At 36.9% G+C, this 20,737-nt stretch overlaps 1 protein-coding gene across 2 annotated transcripts in view; it reads left to right on the top strand.

Annotated features, from left to right (window-relative positions):
* Positions 1-20,737, top strand: part of arhgap4b (Rho GTPase activating protein 4b) — a 28,620-nt gene that overhangs the window by 5,165 nt on the left and 2,718 nt on the right. The window contains exons 2-22 of one of the 2 annotated variants that reach the window (XM_081386055.1): positions 2,382-2,900; positions 3,663-3,834; positions 5,295-5,457; positions 5,608-5,670; positions 7,193-7,366; positions 7,501-7,629; positions 8,317-8,538; positions 9,290-9,391; positions 9,475-9,660; positions 10,169-10,253; positions 10,506-10,533; positions 10,920-11,016; positions 15,092-15,152; positions 15,287-15,364; positions 16,025-16,153; positions 16,736-16,841; positions 16,946-17,176; positions 17,975-18,030; positions 18,227-18,398; positions 19,741-19,836; positions 19,938-20,105. In XM_081386055.1, the coding sequence (XP_081242181.1) occupies positions 2,834-2,900; positions 3,663-3,834; positions 5,295-5,457; positions 5,608-5,670; positions 7,193-7,366; positions 7,501-7,629; positions 8,317-8,538; positions 9,290-9,391; positions 9,475-9,660; positions 10,169-10,253; positions 10,506-10,533; positions 10,920-11,016; positions 15,092-15,152; positions 15,287-15,364; positions 16,025-16,153; positions 16,736-16,841; positions 16,946-17,176; positions 17,975-18,030; positions 18,227-18,398; positions 19,741-19,836; positions 19,938-20,105 (2,585 nt within the window). In that variant the 5' untranslated portion in view covers positions 2,382-2,833. The remainder of the gene's footprint in view (positions 1-2,381; positions 2,901-3,662; positions 3,835-5,294; positions 5,458-5,607; positions 5,671-7,192; positions 7,367-7,500; positions 7,630-8,316; positions 8,539-9,289; positions 9,392-9,474; positions 9,661-10,168; positions 10,254-10,505; positions 10,534-10,919; positions 11,017-15,091; positions 15,153-15,286; positions 15,365-16,024; positions 16,154-16,735; positions 16,842-16,945; positions 17,177-17,974; positions 18,031-18,226; positions 18,399-19,740; positions 19,837-19,937; positions 20,106-20,737) is intronic. The other variant, XM_081386056.1, reaches the window with a different exon arrangement.

Genomic DNA, 20,737 nt, shown 5'->3' with positions numbered 1-20,737 from the left:
TATACTTTGTTGTTTGCATTAATAATGTGGAAAAACAAAACAAAATAACAACTTAATGTCTTTTAAAAAAAAAGGTTATAAAAATTGTCAATAATTATCGATACCGAACGATATGAAACATTATATTGTGATACATTTTTTAGCTATATTGCACAGCCATATATATATATATATATATATATATATATATATATATATATATATATATATATATATATATATATATATATATATATATATATATATATATATATATATATATACAGAGAGAGAGAAATGCAGCCTTGCATTTTTTTATTTTTTTTTACCTGAAGTATCAGATTACAGTTTACTATTTAAAATGCTTCAACCTTTCTCTGCAAAACAGAGAAACCACTGCCAAGAGTATATATCAAAAAAGCACTGGCATGTGCTGGCATACACTAATTCAATAGAATTCAACCCCATTGTGCACAAATCCGATTCAACTCTTGTGAATCAATAATAGCATTAACATAATGAAGTCTCTGCTGAGCTCTGATTGGCTGGCTTAGGCTTTTGACCTCTAAACACTGAGATGGAGGAAGTGAAGAGCAGACTGTCATGACTGCTCAATGACTGAGAGTGCGTGATGTGCCTTTTGCATGGAATCAGTTGATGAGGAAATGTTGCCTTAAATTATGGGTAAATTGCAATATTTATTTATTTATGTATTGCCATTGTTGCATGAAACGCTTTGTGCTCATGTGACAGGATTAAAAAAAATTGGTGCTGGATTTAGTTTGAAACAATTTCCACTCAGAAATTGCTAGTAAATTTAACACATAATTACAAAGAACTAGCCAGTAAGAAATTGAATTAAACCTAAAACTTTGAAGTAGAATTTTATTTTTTTATTTTTTGTAAAATGTTCTCTGTTTTTTTTGTACTTTGTACTGCAAGGCTGCTAGCCAACTTTATTACATGTTTTACATTATATTATCATATGATGTATATTATTTTAATATATTATAGTGTTATTTTTTAATTAGTTATCTAATCAATCAATTATATATTCCATCCAAAGTCCTAAATCTGGGATTTGTAATGAAAAGCTAATTACAATTAAAATGAATAAATAATTCTAATAAAAATAACAATCAAGATAAAAGATTAAATATTTTATTTGTTTACTTGAATGTCATGCAACCATTAACGACATGAGAGAACTGCGAACATGCAAATTAAATATTAACTTAAAATCTCAGGGGGTACTTTATTAAATATTTCACATCAAAGCGATTTGGCTTACAAAAAAGGTTATGAATCCCGGACCTAAAACACGTATATGTACATTAGCTCACAATGTGCCGAACATTTCTTTTTGCATTTCTCAGGTTATATACAAAGAAGAAACGCACCTGTGTATGTGTGTTACTCTAAATACTTTATGCACAGTGCTGGAGCAGCACTCCCCTGGTCTGAGTATGACTGTGTGGGTTTGTGCCAAGAGCCATGATGACTCAGGTCCCTCCACCCTCTCATAAGACCAACGGCCATCACTGGCGCAACTCACAGGAACTCCTGCGCAGTTCAGGCTGTCATCATACAACAAACAATCAGTCACGTAGCTTTTCTAAGACAGAGTCAGAGCCAAGTCAGATCTTTCAAAAAATTGCGATGTGTTTAAGGCCTTTAATTTGAGTTATTAGCTCAAACTTTAGACTAGTGGTTCTCAGCTCAAAAGTGGGTCACAGGTTTGTCTGATTAGATTGCAGACAGCATTGAAGATGCTAAATGCAAAGGGTAAAATGCAACTAACCATATAATTGTTCATAGTTATGATAGCAAAATAAACAGGCTTCCTAAAAAAGAAGTAAACAGTTCCTATATTGTTGGTTGTTGATATCAAAGGCTGTGTGTCCAACCAGACTCTATTTTTGTTGCAAACTGATCTGTCATTTGGTGGAAGCAGCCAATTTAGTCACGTGCCAACATGGACAGTTTGCATTGTACAAAAATAAGTACAATTTTGGTACTGTGTTGGGTTGCCTCTTGATATTCTGTGTGAAGTACTGTAAAACTGTTGAGAACTTAAGAGGTTGGTTTTTTTGAAGTAGTAAAATGTGTGGATACTTAACTTAGGATTGACAGGATGTCTTCATATGAGAATCTTTCTGAATCGCACATACTATAGAAGACAAACAGGATGTGGGCAGGTGCATTCTATTCGCTTAACCGTTTTCGTCTTCTGGAAGTGCCCGTGACACGTCATATTGAAGTAACGTTTTTTTCTCTCTCTTCCTCTCCTGTCTCTCTCTTATCTTGTATTTACTTCCATATTCCATTTATGGTTTGTTTCTGTCTTGTACATTTGTCTTTGTCACACCTTCTTACCAAACTTCCGTGTTTCTCTCTTCCAGGCAAGGACAATCGCATTTAACCACTGTCTCAGGAAACAGAACTAGAAAACTATCAGGCCCCTGCAACGTTCTCTGCTCTGAAAACTAATCTTTAAATGCACATGCTCAGTGCTGAGAGAGAATTGCTTTGATTGGAACTCCCTCCGTGTTCACAAACGCACACACTTATACACAAACATACACATGCACACAGAGACTTCCCTGTTCCGTTTCTGCTGAGGGCACAGATTGAAAGACTGAAAAGATTTTTCTTTAGAAGCCCAGTATGAACTCAAGACCGAACTTGACATGTTTTTCTATAATGGCGATATAAATCATTTTGCAAAATAAAAACACCATTACGGAGTTAGAGTATTTTCTCCGTGAAGAGGAAGGAAATCTGTGCGTGATCATCTCAGACTGTGAGCCACTGTGAACAAGTCAACAGGAGCGCTACGCCAGCAAAGGAGACCATGACATCACATGGAAAACTGAGAAAGGAAAAGGGGTGTCTGGCGGAGTATGAGACTCAAATCAAAGGTAAAAGAAATCAGTTTGATTCTAGAATATTTAGTAAAGATGTTTGTGCAAATCCTTTAACCGCCATGTGTGGCATTGTGTGTAAAAAAACACTGTCAATTCAAATTAATTGGACTTTATAGCCTTTACTTCTCTGTTGGCAAGGCGCTTAATTTGAATTAATTGGAAACAGTCCTGTCCCCCTTCTTTTAAACTGTGGGCCAGAGATGGTTTACAATTCCTTAATTTAAGGGGCTCTGGGTCTAAGTTCACTGTCATGTGGCGTCCTTTCATAAATTATCTTCAAAACCAATTATAACTGTAAGTGGACCGACTGATGCTGGTGTCAGGTTTTGCTTATGATTTACTGATGTTATTCATTCTCTTTTTTTCTTTATATACACATACAATGTCTGTGTTGTTGGTTGTGTTGATGTGTGAATATGTTTGTTGATTGTTTAAACAAATAAAAAATGGGGAAAAAAGAGAGAGATAAAAAAAAAGAAATCAATTTCATCTCATGCTCTCTTTCTTTTACTTGGCTAGGTAGTACAGACTAATGTACATCTCAAAATGTAATGTGTGTTCTATGTGTGAGATGTAGGCCTGCACTGTGATGTATTTATAGGCAGTATTAGGGATGCTGTCTTCCCTCATCCAATCAGCTCTGAGCCCCAGGCCAGAGCCACTAGTGCTAGGAGATGCAAATTCATCAGTTCATGGTGCTTTTTGTGCTGAAAACCATCCATACATGATCTCTTTCCCTTCTGTCTCTTTGTTCAGAGGTGCGTGGCCAGCTATCAGAGCAGCTAAAAATCCTAGACGCACAGCTGGAGGTCAAGACCCAGCAGCTGCAGGATCTAAGCGAGTACCTGCGCAGACGAGGGGAGATTGAGGCCGAATATGCCCGTTCTCTGGAGAAACTCAGCGAGAAGTTCACAGTGAAGACTAAGAGGTACTCACCCTGCTTTTTGCATTGATGGATGGATGGGTGGATGGATAGGTGGATGGGTGGATGGAAATATGGATAGATGGATTGGTGGTCGATGGATGGGTGGATAGATGGATGGATGGTTGGATAGGTGGGTGGGTGGATGGAAGTATGGATGGATAGGTGGTCGATTGATGGATGAATAGGTGGGTGGATGGATGGAAGTACAGTATGGATGGATAGGTGGTGGATGGATGGATGGATGGATGGATGGATAGTTGAGTTGATAAATCAAATATAATTTTGTAAATTGCATAAACAATCATGAACAAAACAATATCATGTACTTATGCATAGTTTAATATAAATTGAGACATGTTTTTTAAAAGTTTAACTTCTTTTTAACTTTACATGGCTTTCTAAACATATGGCTCTCTTGTGCAATACGCGAGTGCAAAAGATATCCGTCTATCCCATGTTTACAGAACGTAATGAAAAGCAGCACAGAAAATGCGTTTTATATGAATGGCTTGGTTTTGTTTTTGACGTAAACAAGGTCTTCTCTGGCATTGAGCTTTTCTATTTCTGCAGTGATTTGAATGAACAACGCAGCACCGCCAAATCAAGTAGGTTAAACTGGAAAAACATTAAAACAACAAAATGCAACAACTCTTACATCATAATCCCATCTCGTGTGCCACAAATAAGGCTGCCTGAAGCACACCAATAATTTGAATGCAATTCGACGAATATTAAAAATTCAAATTTTAATTTGACAGCCCTAATAGGTGGATGAATGGATGGATAGATTGATGGATGGATGGATAGGTGGATAGATGGATAGATGGATGGACAGATTGTTCAAACACATCATTTTATTCAGTAACCATATAAGTGACTGTATTTGTGAGTGAGTCATTGAATCATTCACTCAACCAATTCGTTCAAAAACACTAATCCATTTAGGAACACCACTACTGTGTTATTTCTCTGAGATGTGCAACTGCTGTGGCTTCGTTCTGAAATATTTTCATTGGCGGAGCAAAAGTACATAAAGTAACTGCCAATATTGTGTCTAAAATGTGAGCCATTCCATATTAACTGTTTAATTGATTTTTATTCATGTTTCATTTTTTTTTTTTTTTTTTTTTTTTTTTTTTTATTGACCTCGTAATGGATAACTGGATTATCCGGTGAAATGGAAGACTTCTCTCTGGTGATACATGCCAGACTTGCAGACTTCTCCAATCATTAGTCTTCTTAAAACCGCTAATTTCTCACAATCAACTGCAAGCTCGCATTCAGAGCTGCCTTCTGCCTTAAACCGACTGATGGAACCAAGTTCCCGGCATACATTTTTCTTTTCCAGGATTCCGTTTCACACTGAAATACGTCACAATAAGGATGAAAAGATCTGTTGCTACTTCTATTAGATTGCGACTTTAACCTACTCTTTCATGGTCTCTGCTCCTTTCTCTCTTTAGGAAGGAGCAGTTGGACCTGTCGGTGGCTCAGTGCTGGTCTGTTCTGCTGACCCAGACCAGGCAGGAGAGTAGAGATCACAGTTCACTGAGTGAGCTCTGCGGCAACACACTCACGCAGCGGCTCTCACACTGCATAGAGGACACACACCGCCTGGCAAAACGGGTACAGAATCCCCACCACATTACCAGCTCCGACATCTAATTCCTCTCTTTCTCTTCCTCTCTTATTTACCGACATGAAACACTCCCCCACACAAAACACAACCAAAGCATCTTCCTTATTTCACACACCGACTCTTATTCTCTGTTTCAGAGCAAGGAGGTGGGACTCCAGATGCAGGATGAGCTCCTGAAAGTCACCACAGAGATGCAGACGGTAGGTCGGAGGCTGTTTTGCTGTGAACATGCTAAATATACACTGAGCAACACGCTCTAGTGAACTGAAATAGAGTCCAAATGGCATCAGCTTTGAATAACATCATCTCACTGCGGCCAAAGACAGCATGATTAAACTTGACTAAATACCACATGATGCACATATTTGCTCATGCATTCACGATTAAATGTGTCTGCGTGTCTTTCTGTAGACCTCAGTGCATTTTGGTCCATCCTGTAGCACAGAAAGCCCACGTGCCCCCCTGCTTTCCAGAGCTCATTTTTCTCGCTGTGCTCGGGTCAGAGCTGCAAGATCAAGCCCACTGACCCCGGCTGACAGCAGCTGTGTGCTCTCTACCCTCCAGTAGACAAACAGCTTGCCTACCACAAGTGTCTTGGCTCAAGGCTCAGGGTTTTTTTGTTTGCGTGTATGTCTTTTTGCAGTCTTGGAAGGTATTTAATGTCTCTTAAAATAAATACGCTAAGCTTGATCATAAAAAATAAAAATAGGGATTTATAAGAGTATGTAATGTAGGACGTAATTGAGTATGTCACCTTGGCAAGTAGTTTTTTTTATCTTGTTTTATTATAAATCAAATAGTAATCTTAAAAAGTTTCACAGACAAGGCTTAAGCCTAGTCACAGACTAAAATGCATGTTTGAGCTGTTTTAACTGAATGCAACTTGCACTGATATAACTTAAAATATGTCAGTCTCATTGTTTTGTCTAGAAGATACACATCAGTAATGTTTTTTTCTAAGGCACTTTTATAAAAACTACTTAAAAGTCCTAATTGAAGTTTGAACCAAGGCCTAATCTGGGCTTAATCTAAGCCCTGTCTGTGAAACCGGGCCATGGTTTATTATGGTAAGTAATAAAAAGATTAGCCTATGGATTAAAAATAAACTTCATAATAATAATAATAATAATAATTTATTATAATTGTTATTATTAGTATTATTATTATAGTTTTATCTAGTTTTATCCATAGATTTAACAATAAGCTTCAAATGTCTGGCTTATTATGTTAAAAACAATGACAGCAATTATTTGCCCATGAATAAAAAATATGAATTCAAAATAATGATAAAGATTAATAATAAGAATAATTGTTATTAATTTTATTATTGTTGTTTTTATTATTGTAGCTTTTTTACCTTGTTTTATTTATACATCTAACGGTAAGCTTAAAATATCTGGCTTGTTATGTTAAAATCAATTAAAATGATTTGCCTATGGAGTAAAAATAAACATTTGTAATAATAATCGTTATTATTATTATTATTATTATTATTATTATATTTTTATCTTGTTTTTTACATTAATTTAACAATAAACTTTAAATATCTGGATTATTCTGTTAAAAACAATACAAAATTATTTGCACATGGAGTAAAAATAAACTTGAATTATATCTATTTACACAATTTTCTTTCTCAAGTAAGTTTACCTTGTGTTAAAGATGTTTAGATATTACTGATAAACAAGTTATAAATATGATTTTTCTGTGCATCTCTTACAGGCTTTGAAGACTTATCATCAGTACCACATCGACTGTCTGGCTGCTGAAGGAAAGCTCAAAGAAGCCACGCGACTGGAGGAGAAACAGACGGGCAAGTCATCTGATCTCGGGCTCATCCAATCAGGGGGGCAGAGGCGCAGCTCTGTGAAAAAAATGGAGAGACTGATGGAGAAGGTAAAAGTGGTAGTTTGTGAAAAAAGAAAGCTGGTAACATCCGGAGCTTTGCTCTGTGAAGATGGCACAGGAAGAGCAAGATCTCACTTTATCTCTAACCCCCAGTTTCTACTGTACTTGTGTTTTCTTTACAGAGACAAGGGAAAGTACAGGAAACTCAGCTGAAGTGCACTAAAGCTCGTAACGACTACTTGCTCAACTTGGCAGCAGCTAATGCCTCCATGAATAAATACTATCTGGAGGACATTTGCACTCTGATTGATGTGAGTCTAACACACTGCAGTCCCATTACCATCTGTCTAGACACTCTCTTGGATGTGTTTGTTTTAGTTCCCTTTTCATTTTGAATTGACCTCTGACCAAAAAATAGCACAGACCATTCAATCTAATGTATTTACTGTATGTGTCCATTGAGAGAACACTCTACACTACCAGTGAAAAGTATGAACACACTTCTTAAACAGCTTTTGATTTGAAGATTTATGCTTAAATGCTTTAAAAGCTTTATAAGACAAATATTTATAGGCCCTATGTATGAATTTCTTGACAAAACAATTTTTAATGAATGAGTTGAATCACAAAGATGAAAGAAACAAGCTAACCACAGCCTGCATACAGTACTGTTAAAATCCCAGGATGCACCTCATAGAGAGAATTCCCACACTTCCATTTGTGTTATTTCATAGTTTCAATGACTTCACATTGTTCTACTCTTTGATAAGCACTGTGCATCTTTTGTGGCACTGAAATCTCAAGTGAGCTCTGAAATGTGTGTGATGGTTTGTTATTCCCATTGCCTGAGGCACGTAGTAGAACAAGTCACGTCAAAAACATCACAGCAGGTTTAGTCAGTAAGCGACGTGAATCAGAACATTTGTGTTTCCTCAAAAAAATGACTGTATTTTCTTCTTTTTGTCTTTATCTTGCCATCTGGCTGATGTTGAATGCAGTGCACAGATCTGGGGTACCACCTGTCTGTGTCTCGGGTTATACGAGGATACCTCTCCAACAGAAACCGAACCCTCCAGAATATGAAAAATGGCTTTCAGCAGCTAGACACGGCAGTGACTGGACTCAACCAGAGCCAGGATAGAGATGCTCTGCTTCAGGCCCACAACACTGCATTCTGTCTGCCTTTCCGCTTTCAGTACCAGCCCCATGAAGGAGACCAGGTAACGCATGAGAGAGACTAAATGCTTTCAGTGCAGCTTTCAGTAGCTCTTGAATGAATGAAATCCTTGAAATACTTTGGTGTTATAATGTGTATAATGATAATATATTAAGAATCTAAGCTTATTTAATGTTTTAATACAAATACAAGATATATTTTATATGCACAACCTAGATTTTTTATAGGAATGAATTGTTTTATTCAGCAAGGATGCATTAAATTGATCAAAATTCTCCATTTATGTTACAAAAAACCCCTATTTTAAATAAAATAGACTGTTCTTTTGAACTTTCTATCAGTTAGAGTATCCTGAAAAAAAACAATAATCAGTTTCCACAAAAATATTAAGCAGCACAACTGTTTTCAACATTGATAATAATAAGAAATATGTCTTGAGCATCAAATCAGCATATTAGAATGATTTCTGAAGGATTGTATATTAAATATATTAAAATAGAATATTTTAAATTGTAATATTTCGCATTATTACTGTTTTTACTGTTGCCTTGGTGAGCATAAGAGACTTCTTTCAAAAACAAAAAAATCTTTACCAACCCCAAGCTTTTGAATGGTAGTGTAATATATATATTTTTTAAATGAATAAAAACGTATATTGTATATAAATAATAGATATAATATAATTTAAATATAAGGCATAATTCATTTTAAAAAAAAGTAATACATTTTGGCAATTGAAAGGGTTTGATAATAAGGGATCATGTGGCCATAAAAACATCTGGTGTGTGTGACAGGTGTGTGAGGTGAGCGCAGAAGGCCAGGTGAGGTATGAGCTTGAGACCAGATTCCAGCAGCTTCAGTCCAGACTGGCATCTGTTACCTTGGAAACTGACGAGGTAAAATCTATGCTACGCTCTTTATTTTGGTGCACTCCTCCAGAGATGCTCACACTGTTATTTTTATTTTTCACTGACTTCAGGTCAGTAAGACACTTAAGGCAACACACTCAAATCTTCTGGAGAGCATCTGTGACGATGATTGCATCCCCGCCCCGGACGCCTCCGCCGCCCCATCAGTGGAGAGCACAGGTGACGGAACAGGAGCCAAACCCAGCCTCGCCAAACGCAGAGCCAATCAACAGGACACAGAGACCTTCTACTTTACAGTAAGAGCTCTTCCCAACATGGATTGATGTGCTATATGACCAAAAATATGTGGAAACGTCCTTCTCTTCAGCAAGGATTCATTAAATTGATCAAAAGTGACAGTAAACGTGATTAATGTTTTTAAAGTTCAAATTAATGTTTTCTTTTTTGAACATGAAAAAAAATATTCATATTTTCAAGAAAATATTCATATATTCAAGAAAATCATCATATTAGAATGATTTCTGAAGGATCATGTGACACTGAAGACTGGAGTAATGATTAGCTTTCATCACAGGAATAAATGACATTTTAAAATATATTGCAATAAAGAACAGGTATTTTAAATTGTAATAATATTTTGCAATATTACTGTAAATTACTGTCTTGGTGAGCATAAGAGACTTCTTTCAAAAAGAATGGTAGTGTACTGTATACTTTTAGCTTTATAATGTTCATGCAAATCATATAGCAGAAAAGTAAATACCTTGATGACTAAAAATAACGTATTTAATTTTTTTTTTTTAGAAAGTGAAGGAGAATGTAAGCGGCAGCTCTCTGATCTCCAAACTCGAAGCCAAGCATGACCTACTTAAAGAGGCCATACAGAAAGGTAACTAACCACAACTAATCATTTCTTCGACTTAAAAAAAAAAAAATACAGTAAATAAAAGAAGAAAGAATGAATCTAAGAAAAGTCACTATGCCATCATAAAATATAGAGTAAGATGCCTTATCACAATAAAAGTTTCCAGTTTTATTATGGCAACAGTGACTTTAGTAACTATGTATTCTGGCAAAAAATGATATGATTGAGAACCTATCACCTCTCTATCCTCATTCTCCCTCTCTTTCTCTTTTGCAGCTGAGGCCATTGATAGCGATCCCTCCAGGTACGTCTCCCATCCCATCTGTTTCTCTGTGACTATGAGCTTTTCACACAGTCATGTGCTGACGACATTGGCCGCGATCCAGCAAACATCTGCTCTTGTTTCCTGGCCGACGGCCTTTGCGTGCTCAGCAGAAATTAAGACGGCTCCATTGACAAATGTAACAATCAGTTTAAATGACTCGAGTGAATCGATTTCATAATGAGGCTCAAACATCTCATTGTGGGATAAATAGAGTGCGTATTGACCCCAGACGGTGTGCATGCTCTAGAGTACATTTCTGTTGTGTTGTTGTCTGTTCTGTGTGAATTACTGTTATGTTAGCATGTTTGCATGAGTACACTGATGCCATAGTGTCACAGTGGAGTGCTGGTGTATATATTTCCCAGAATGCAGCCTGGTAGGGCAGTGCGTGTGCGGAAAGCCAGGCCCTGCTCCCAGTACAACCACAAACTCTTCTCTGGAGACATGCTCTCCTTCATTCAGGTATAGCCCTGCGGCTGACAGCCCTCTGCTCTGTTAAAGACAGATTTCTGTAATGTTCTTGCTGTGTTCCTCTAACTCCATTCCCTCCATGGCTTCCTCAACACTAGCGCCTCACTCTCATGTGCTTCTGGTCATGTGTGTTGCATTTGTGCAGCTCTGATATGGCTTTGAGCATGGCCTTCCCTCTGTCTGAGTATTGCATCTGGCGTGTCAATGATTACTTGTGAATTTTGGTGTGACCAGTTGGCTTGTAAATCTACAAGGGAATGTTAAATAATGAGAACATCCACGGAGATAATGTGATCACTTCATGCTCCCCGAGTAAGGTTAGAAACATTGGCGCGGTTTGCACGATTGTGTTACCGAATCTTATTTGAAATGACATGCTACGTTATTTCCATAAAGTGACATGGCTGCTTATTAAATCGGGTGAGACAGACGCGCTCACAGTGTTCTCTCCAGGCATCTGTGTGGCCTAATAATCCGTGTGCTAGGCAACAAAAATGCGTGTTCACCTGTGTGAGTGAAGTCATGCATATTTTTCTGCATGTGTGTGCTTATAAGATCCACTGTGCTGTTCTCCGAATACTACATCATTTCAACCGTTATCAAAGCCTCTTGCTCGGTTTTTTGGTGCTCGTATTTTATGGCCTATAAAAACAATGTGTCTTGCTTCTCATTGAAACTGCTGCCATAAGTGTTTTTTTAATAGCCTTGGTTCTGGAATTTCTTCCTTGTTTTCTCCATAGGGATGTAAAAAATAAAAACAGGGAATGAACAGTTCAAGGAATTAACTACAGTCCCATTGAGAATTATGAATGAATAAAAATCCAAAGTTGCAATGATAAACTATTGATACGTTTACATATGTGTATGTATTTATAAATGTGTAAATTATAAATAAATATATGTAAATATAAATATATGAGTGTAAATTTAAACAATGAAGGAAACATTTGTATTTATTTATTATATAAAATTCATATAAGTATAATAAATATTATAATAGTATAATACATCTACCGGTATACTATTTATTTATAAATATAATTAAATAATTGTAGTTAATTCAAATAATACAAAATAATATGAAATTCTTATTATTATCATCATTAAATATTCAGATATGCATTTTTGTTGATTTACGTCTTGAATTACATCTTATGTTTCATGTGAGTGGGTTGTTTCTCTTGAGCCCTTTTGCCACAGTTTCTTTTCCTTTGTGATTGGTGGAGATTTCTGTATTTTTGGCTGCTGTAGTTCTTTACTGGGATTGGAATGAAGTTAAAATTACACTTGTGGCTTTTACAGAAGTATAGATTGCTTTTTATTTTGTCTAAGAATCTATATGGAGAAAACGAATGGGATTTTATCAGCATCATTTAATGCTTTGGCTAACTCTCATTTGCTTTGCTGACTTACTGTTTTACAAACCTAGATTAAGAGCGGTTTCAAGATGTAGCCTTCTGATAGCACTGGGGAACTCCAGACTTCACGCTTTCAAGTTTTTTGAGCTTATACCCTAGCTGTTACAATAGAGCTCATAATGGCTAGTGTATAATACCAGCTAAATTCTGCACCGTCTAAGAGCTGTCACTCTTGCTTTCTGCCTTATCTGCACTTGATGTCCTTGGCTCTTTAACAGTGTCCTTAGGAGACCACCAACACCAGACCACCCTGCTGAAAAGACTAGCTTAGACCAGCATGCATTTGGGTGCTTGTAACCATTTTTAATCAACATTTAGCCTTTTTGCTTAAATGGATAGTTCACCCTGAAATGAAACTTCTGTCATCATTTACTCACCCTTATGTTGTTCCAAACCTCTACGAGTTTCTTTCTTCTGTTTAACACAAAAGAAGATATGAAGAATGTTGATAAACAGCATAATATTTTGAAGAATGTTGGTAACCAAACAGTTGGCGGTAGCCAATAAAAACTACATATATGTAGTTTTTATTGGCTACCGCCAACTGTTTGGTTACCAACATTCTTCAAAATGTCTTCTTTTGTGTTCAACAGAAGTACCTTTAAGTACTACCTTTAAGTAGTTCTGCAGTGTGACAAATGAATTAATAAACATACAGAAATTCCATCAAGTCTCTCAGTTAATATTATTTCAATAATTATATAATTACTGCTTGATAATTGAACATAGAATGTCTGCTGTCACTCCTTGAACTTCCTTTTCTATGCTATTCAAAGGTGATTATCGTTGGTCTGAGCATAACAAACATTGAACATAGGTAAAATTGGTCAACCAGCATGGTCTTTCTGGTGAAGCTGGTCAGCGAGGGAAATCTTGATGGTTATGCTGTTTAAGAAGCATATTGGGGAAGCCTGTGTCCACCAGACAGCATATGCTGGTGAGCAGTCATGCTAGTAGTTTCAGCAGGGTGCTCTCTATTCTCTGAGGTTCCCACCGTGTGTCTCTCCGTCCCTCTCTATTCCTGGGAGCTCAGGCCTGTAGAGCACTGCTCTGCCATCTGGCTCTCTGCACCATGAGAAACTACTTCTTTCTTCCACTTCCATTCTCTCACACTTTTATTCTATTGTGGTGGAGTGTCTAACAGTGTCTGCTACATCCTGCATTAGCTGTAGCTGGTGTATCTCTTCATCTTAAGTGGACAGTAAATCTATGAGATGTGCACTCTCGTTGCACCGCTAATAATTGGATAATGCAGTCAGGGCCACAGAATTGCTTTGCCAACAACACTTTATTTTTTTGTTGCTTCATTAGTTGATCAATGGGTGCAGCCCAGTAAAATGGACTTTATTTTCAAGTGGATTGAAATCAGATTTAGGAACATTGCTAGCATCGAGCTATGCTAACATGCTCTTTCTGATCCCAAATCCCTTAACAAGCATAGTTTTGTGTTCTATATTGACGAATTTCCCATTGAAACAAGATGTTTGGGTGAGATATGTCAAGTAATTGTTATTTTTTAATGATAAAGGATAAAATGATTAATGATTATAGGCATTATATCTGCTGCTTGAATAATTCTAGATACTTTTTATATCTGAATTGTTTCGATTTTTAGAATGCACATTAGCTTATTTAACCACATCAACCGTTTACAATGTACTACAGTGCATACAAATTTTGTCCGATTTTTGCATTGGTCTGAACAAAAATGGCAGACAGCTTGAATGAAAATCCACTCTCTGACAGTAGGTGGCGCTTATGGAACAGCAGAACTAGAGCCGTTTCTCCGGTAACCGCTGTACACAAAGCAGCTCTGCGCTTTTAAACACTTCTTCATTAAAGAGGACCCAATCATTATAACCATATATGGTTTTAATGATAATGAAAAATATGCTATAGTAATACTAACCATCTGGAATTTATATGGTTTATCGCTAAACCGGTAGCTCAAACATTTCTTCCCTAATGATAAATGTCTTTACTGCCACTTTTGATCAGTTTAATGCATCCATGCCCAAGATACCCCAAACTTTTGAACAGTAGTGTATATACTAAAAGTGTATTTTGTTAATGCCCAGGAGTACACTAGCAAATAAATAACAAAACTTTTGATTTTATGCTGCCTTTAAGCCTGTTATTATTGTCTAGCCAGTACTACATTAAAACAGAGCATCCCTGACATGTTGCTTTTCATCTAAACTCCTTGTTCTCTGCTTTTTGTCTTTCTCCCTTACCCCAATTTTTCTCCCCCTTTTCTGACTGCTTTTGCTTTCATTTGCTTTTATGTCATTCTCTCCCCATTTTTCATGTTACACACTCCTTCTGGTCATGCCAAACAATCTACTCCTCCTTTATATGTCCCTCCTGTCTCTTTCTTTCCTTGCTTGGCTGGCTGTGACTGTAGAAGGAGGAGGCGGATGTCGAGGACTCAGGTACAGCTGTTTCCCCTGTCATGCATGCATCTGTTTGTGTGCGTAAATGTATTTCTGTGCTCTCTGCACTCTTTGCCTATCTCTTGGCACATTATGTTTGCTATACTTCATATGTATATTTGTTTTATTTATTTCATGATTGATTCCTATACAACTCTTCCTATCCAGATGTGCCTAATTATTATTCCCAATTTCCCTCCGTTCTCTGTCTAACAGAGCTCTGGGCAACAGATCCCCCTGGTGGTGGAGAGCTGCATTCGCTTCATCAACCTGCACGGTAAAACTGTCAAGACAATCCCTTATTATAGCTACACTCTGTCATTTTTCCTCATTAAATATGTTTTACAAATAAATTAGTATTAATGTAAAGGAGTGAGTATTTATGTATTTATAAATGTGATGTTTTAACAGGTCTGCATCATGAAGGCATTTTTAGAGTTCCTGGTTCACAGACTGAAGTCAATCATATCAGGGATGCCTTTGAAAGAGGTATGATCAATACAGGTGTATTAAAATAAGAATGTAACATGAAGTAATGCACATTTGGCTGGTAATTATAACAAAATAAAAATGAATCACTCTGACAGTGTTTATATTGCAATAATGACCTACTGAATGTACACTACCGTTCAGAAATTTGTTGGTTAGTCAGAATTTTCTGTCAGTAAGGATGCATTAAAGTGATCGAAAGTGACCTTAAAACATGTGTAATGTTACAAAAGATTTCTGTTTCAAATAAATGCTGTTCTTTTGAATTTTTTATTCATCAAAGAATCCTGAAAAAATTGATCATAGTTTCTAAAATATTCCAAAATATTTCTGAAGGATCATGTGACACTGAAGTAATGATTCTGAAAATTCAGCTTTGACATAACAGGAATAAATTACATTTTGAAATATATTCAAATAAAATAACAGATTTTAAATTGCAATACTATTTCACAGTATTACAAGTTTTACTGTATTTTTGATCAAACAAATTCAACTTTGGTGAGCATGAGACTTCTTCCAAAATTCCGACCCCAAACTTTTGAACTATTGGTAGTGTATATTATCTTATATTTATATACAAATATGCCTTTTTGTTCAGTCTCTTGTCTGTTTTCTCTTCTCGCTGACTGTTCTTCTCTCTTTTCTTTGGTGATGCAGGAGAGGACCCGCTCACGGACACTGAGAGTGACATTGATTCAGTGGCAGGGGTTCTGAAGCTGTATTTCAGAGGTCTAGAGAAACCTCTGTTCCCCGAGGACAGCTTTAGCCGTCTCATGGAGTGTGTCCGTAAGATGCCTTTCATGTCTGCACATTAATTTGCATCAGATAACAACATATCAAACCTAGTGGCATCTGCATGCAAATTAAGTTAGAGCATTTCTCAGAACTTTACCTTTCTGTCCCATTTTTCAATGACTTTTAACCAAGTGGTCACAAGGTAGCACCATTAGTTCAAAATTTCGGGTCAGTAAGCAAATAAATTAATACGTTTATTCAGGAAGGATGCATTTAATTCATCAAAATTGACAGTAAAGACATTTATAATGTTACAAAAATGTTAAGCAGCACAACTATTTTCAACATGGATAATAATTAAAAATGTATCTTGAGCACCAAATGATCACATTACAATGATTTCTGAAGGAAATGAATTTTTGCTGCATCAAAAAACTGCATTTTTGCTTCACAATATTGCTGTTTTTACTGTATTTTTGATCAAATAAATGTTGCCTTTCTGAGCAGAAGAGACTTCTTTCAAAATCATAAAAAAAAATCTTACTGGCCCCAACCTTTTGTATATTGCTTTAAAATAGTTACTGTAATATGTTACTGTTTTTGAAAGTCTTGTTAACTCCGTGTCTCTTTCAGAGATGGAAAACGTGACAGAAAAAGTAGTGCAGATTAAGACGATAGTCTCGAACTTCCCCAGACCCGTCATCATAGTGATGCGCTATCTCTTTGCCTTCCTTCATCAGTGAGTCCTGCTCTCTTTTTCTTAAAGGCCCACGCAATCGTTCCAAACCTGATTATGCTGTGCAGTGATACAGTGTGTAACCCGTTTTGTTTGTGTCTGTTCAGTGTTTCTCAGTACAGTGATGAGAACATGATGCAGCCGTATAACCTGGCCGTGTGCTTCGGCCCCAGTCTGCTCAGAGGGGTGGAGATGGGTGGTGATGAAGTGACCCTGGCACCTCAGATCAATGACCTTGTCAAGACCATGATCCTCCATCACGAGAACATTTTCCCAGGGCCATCCGAACTCCAGGGCCCCGTCTATGAGAAATGCATGACTCTGGAGCAGGAGTACTGGTGAGTCCTAAGGTCCCGATATACTCACGACGGATCTTCTTTAAGGGGTAAAAAGAGGTTTGAAACACCTGAGCTGCGGAGCAAACACACTGCTCAGAGCAGTGTTTAGATGCATATGTAAATATGGGCTGCATGCTTTCCTCTCAATAGCAAAATAAACACTACAAAAATGACAGCGATCAGAAAACAGCAGTTAAGAAAGCATCTGACCAGAGAGATATAGATATGTTTGCATCAGCTCTGCAATTCAGTGCTCCAGTCAAGTCAAATTTATGTATATACCACTTTATGACAATGAATTGCTTTAAAGCTAGCAGCTTTACAGGACCAAACATGGAAAAAACAGTGTCAGTGTTGCTTTCAGTTGAAGCAGTGTGTTCGTATTTTTACTCGCATCTGACCTTGACGGACTGAACAGAAGAAATGAACAGATTTCCACGTCAAAGAGCCATGTCACTTAGTACGTAATTGCCACAGACCAGTGGTAGTTTGAAGGTGTTTAACAGACAGAGCGAACTTCCTTCGAAAAGTTTGCTTTGGTGAGCAGTTTCGAACTCCAAACGAATTTCATTGTGGCCTGATTTTGTTTTAAATGACATCACACACCGGTTTGTTTTTCAATTTCGCTTGAAGTATATCGGGGCCTTTAGAGGGATTGTTCATCGAAAAATTAAAAACATCTGTCATTATTTCCTAAACTCATTGTCTTTTAAAACCTTTTGCTGTTGTTTTGGGTGTCGCACAAAAAGAAATCTGAATTATTTTTACTTTTAAGTAACGCCAACCTTTTTTTTCCAGTGAACCCATCACAGAGGAGGGCGAGGGAGAAGCTGAACATCCTCCCAGTGAAGATGGTAAGAAAGTACAACATACATCATGACAATTTATTTTTAAACCTTTGAAGTTTTAATTAATCTAAATGTGTCCATGTGTGTTCTATGTTGGGTTTTTGTGTGCTGTTGTGCATTGTGGACATTCCATGTTGGATTTTGGCATATGTGGCATTTCTGTTGCCATGCTTTGTGTTGTCTGTATGCATTGTATGAGCAGAGTGCGAGGCTGTGGCCATGTTTGATTATGTTGCACGCTCTGCAGCCGAGCTGTCATTCAAGCAGGGTGAACACCTCCTACTACACAGCAAGGTCTCTGCTGATTGGTGGAGAGGGGAACTAGGAGGAGTGAGAGGCCTGATCCCCCATAAGTACATCAGTATGGTAGAGGGGTGAGAACATATTCATCATAAACTACAAACATTGCATCGATGTTACTATTACAGCTACTTATGAACAATAACACTTATAGAAAGAAAAGTTTTAATTGTTGCAAGCTCCGTTTCAAAACTTAGTCGAAGTTTCAAAGCCTTGTTGCTTACTAGTTACAAAGAGAGCATCCTAACCCAGTAAGGGATTGGTTTATAGCATAATATGCTTTATAGACAGCAACTCTGTGCTCCACACTTGTGTCTCTTGACTGGATTAAATTGATCAAAAGTGGCATCAGAGACATTTATAATGTTTCTGTTTCAAATAAATGCTGTCATTTTTAACTTTCTAATGATAAAAATCCTGAAAAAATGTATCACGGTTTCCACAAAAATATGAAGCAACACAACTGTTTTCAACACTGATGATAATTCAGCAATTGAAAATTCAGCGTCGACATCACAGGAATAATAAGAATACATAGAAAACAGGTATTTGTTGTAATAATATTTTACAATTCTACTGTATTTTTTATTAAATGTGATATTAAACACTTCTTTCAAAAACCTTACCAACTCCAAACTTTTGAATGGTAGTGTAAACATAAATGTGAAAAGAATACATAGCACACACAAACATTGGGTCAAATAATCTATTACACTGAACAATTTTTGTCAATATTTCCAGTGTTGAATGCTTTTGAAACAGCTAATGAGCATAATTTGCTAACCAAATTGATTATTCATTATTTGATTAATTCGTTAATTAGTAATTACTAATTAATCTGCTTTTATATTACCATGTTTCAAACATGACTGATATGAAGCATAGGAAATCAGTCAGATATGTCACTAATAGACTTTAGTCAGAGTGGATGTCATATTTCATTTGTCACTAACAGAAACAAGACTGAGGTTCAGTTAATTCAATGTCATGCTGAAAATCAAGTTCACATCTAATGTTTTGTTGGCAGAATGATCAACATCCAGGTACGCAGACATAACGGGCCTCATTCATGAAATGCAAGAAGAACAAACCTTTCTTTCTTGTCGCATTCAATTCACTGCAGCTATTTACATAAGAATGGATTTATGAATGATTTACTCAAATTTGTTCCGCTTGTATTGTTTTATGAATGAGACTCATCAAACGGGCGGTAAATCCATCCCTCACAGCCTTGTTTTTGCATTGCATTAAATAAAATATGGTGTCTAAACTGATTAAAGTCTATGGAAACCATTGCAGAGACATAAAGAAAACATAATAAACAAACATATTGCTTTTTTTCTAATACAATATCTTGGTAGCCATAACCTTACCATTAGCTTTGGTAACCTCATCTTGTTGTCTTCTCATCCTCAGGGCGGAGCGTAAGGAACGAGGGAAGAAGGATGACAGCAGAGGGGGAAGCACAGGAAACCTTTCAGAAGAACAGCAGCAGTCTGAACAGAGCACCAGGTACATTCTCTCAGACCGCTGGTAATAATGCACCATGGATGCTCTACACAGGCCCACTGAGATCTTACTGTATCTGCACTGTGTTTGCTGTCGTTCCCCAGGATGAGAGTGAACAGTGACAGTGCGTCTTTGCCCTGCCGGCAGAGGACCAGCAGTGGAGGTGGCAGCAGTGGGAATGTGAGCCCCATACGGAAGCTCACCCTGCAGGTGCCCGAGGGACGACTCATCCTTCCTCCTCAGTCATCTGCAGCTGCACGCCAATTCTCAGGGTAGGAGAACAGAAGCTGTTGTTTTGATGGTACCAGCTGCTGAAAGGCACATGCATGAGGCATGATCTGATTATGTGACCATCATTAAATCCCAGTGAGCTTACAGAATTATTTTTTGAGATGACAAAAATGAGGTTCAAACTTTTAGGGATTTAAAAAAAAAAAAAGATATTTATACTTTTATTTTGGAAGGATGCATTAAATTGATCAAAAGTAACAGTTGAACCATTTATAATGTTACAAAAAGATTTTATCTTCAAAGAATCCTGAAAAAACATATCATGATTCCACAAAACAAAACAAAAAATTAAAGAAATATTAAGTAGCACAACTTTTTTCAACCTTGATGATAATAATAAATGTTTCTTATTCTTGCTACAGACTGTGCGATTTCTGCAATCCTATAAGATCATTACAAATCACACTGTACGACATGGATCTAATAGACTTGGGTACGACATGTACAGTATGACCACTGTACGATAATGACGCCTATTGAATTGTAGGCTACGAAGCAAGTTAGTATAGAAGAATAAATCGTCATCAGCATGCGCTAGTGGTAAACAAACAAAGCAAGATGAATCGCACTTTGGCAATTGTGTTTTTTATGTGCGCTTAAGGATGGGGAATGG

The sequence above is a fragment of the Scardinius erythrophthalmus genome (genome assembly GCF_964197995.2).
Source record: "Scardinius erythrophthalmus genome assembly, chromosome: 15".
Classification (NCBI taxonomy): domain Eukaryota; kingdom Metazoa; phylum Chordata; class Actinopteri; order Cypriniformes; family Leuciscidae; genus Scardinius; species Scardinius erythrophthalmus.
Note: the sequence above shows the minus strand (reverse complement) of the source record. Positions and strands in the feature narration are given on the sequence as shown.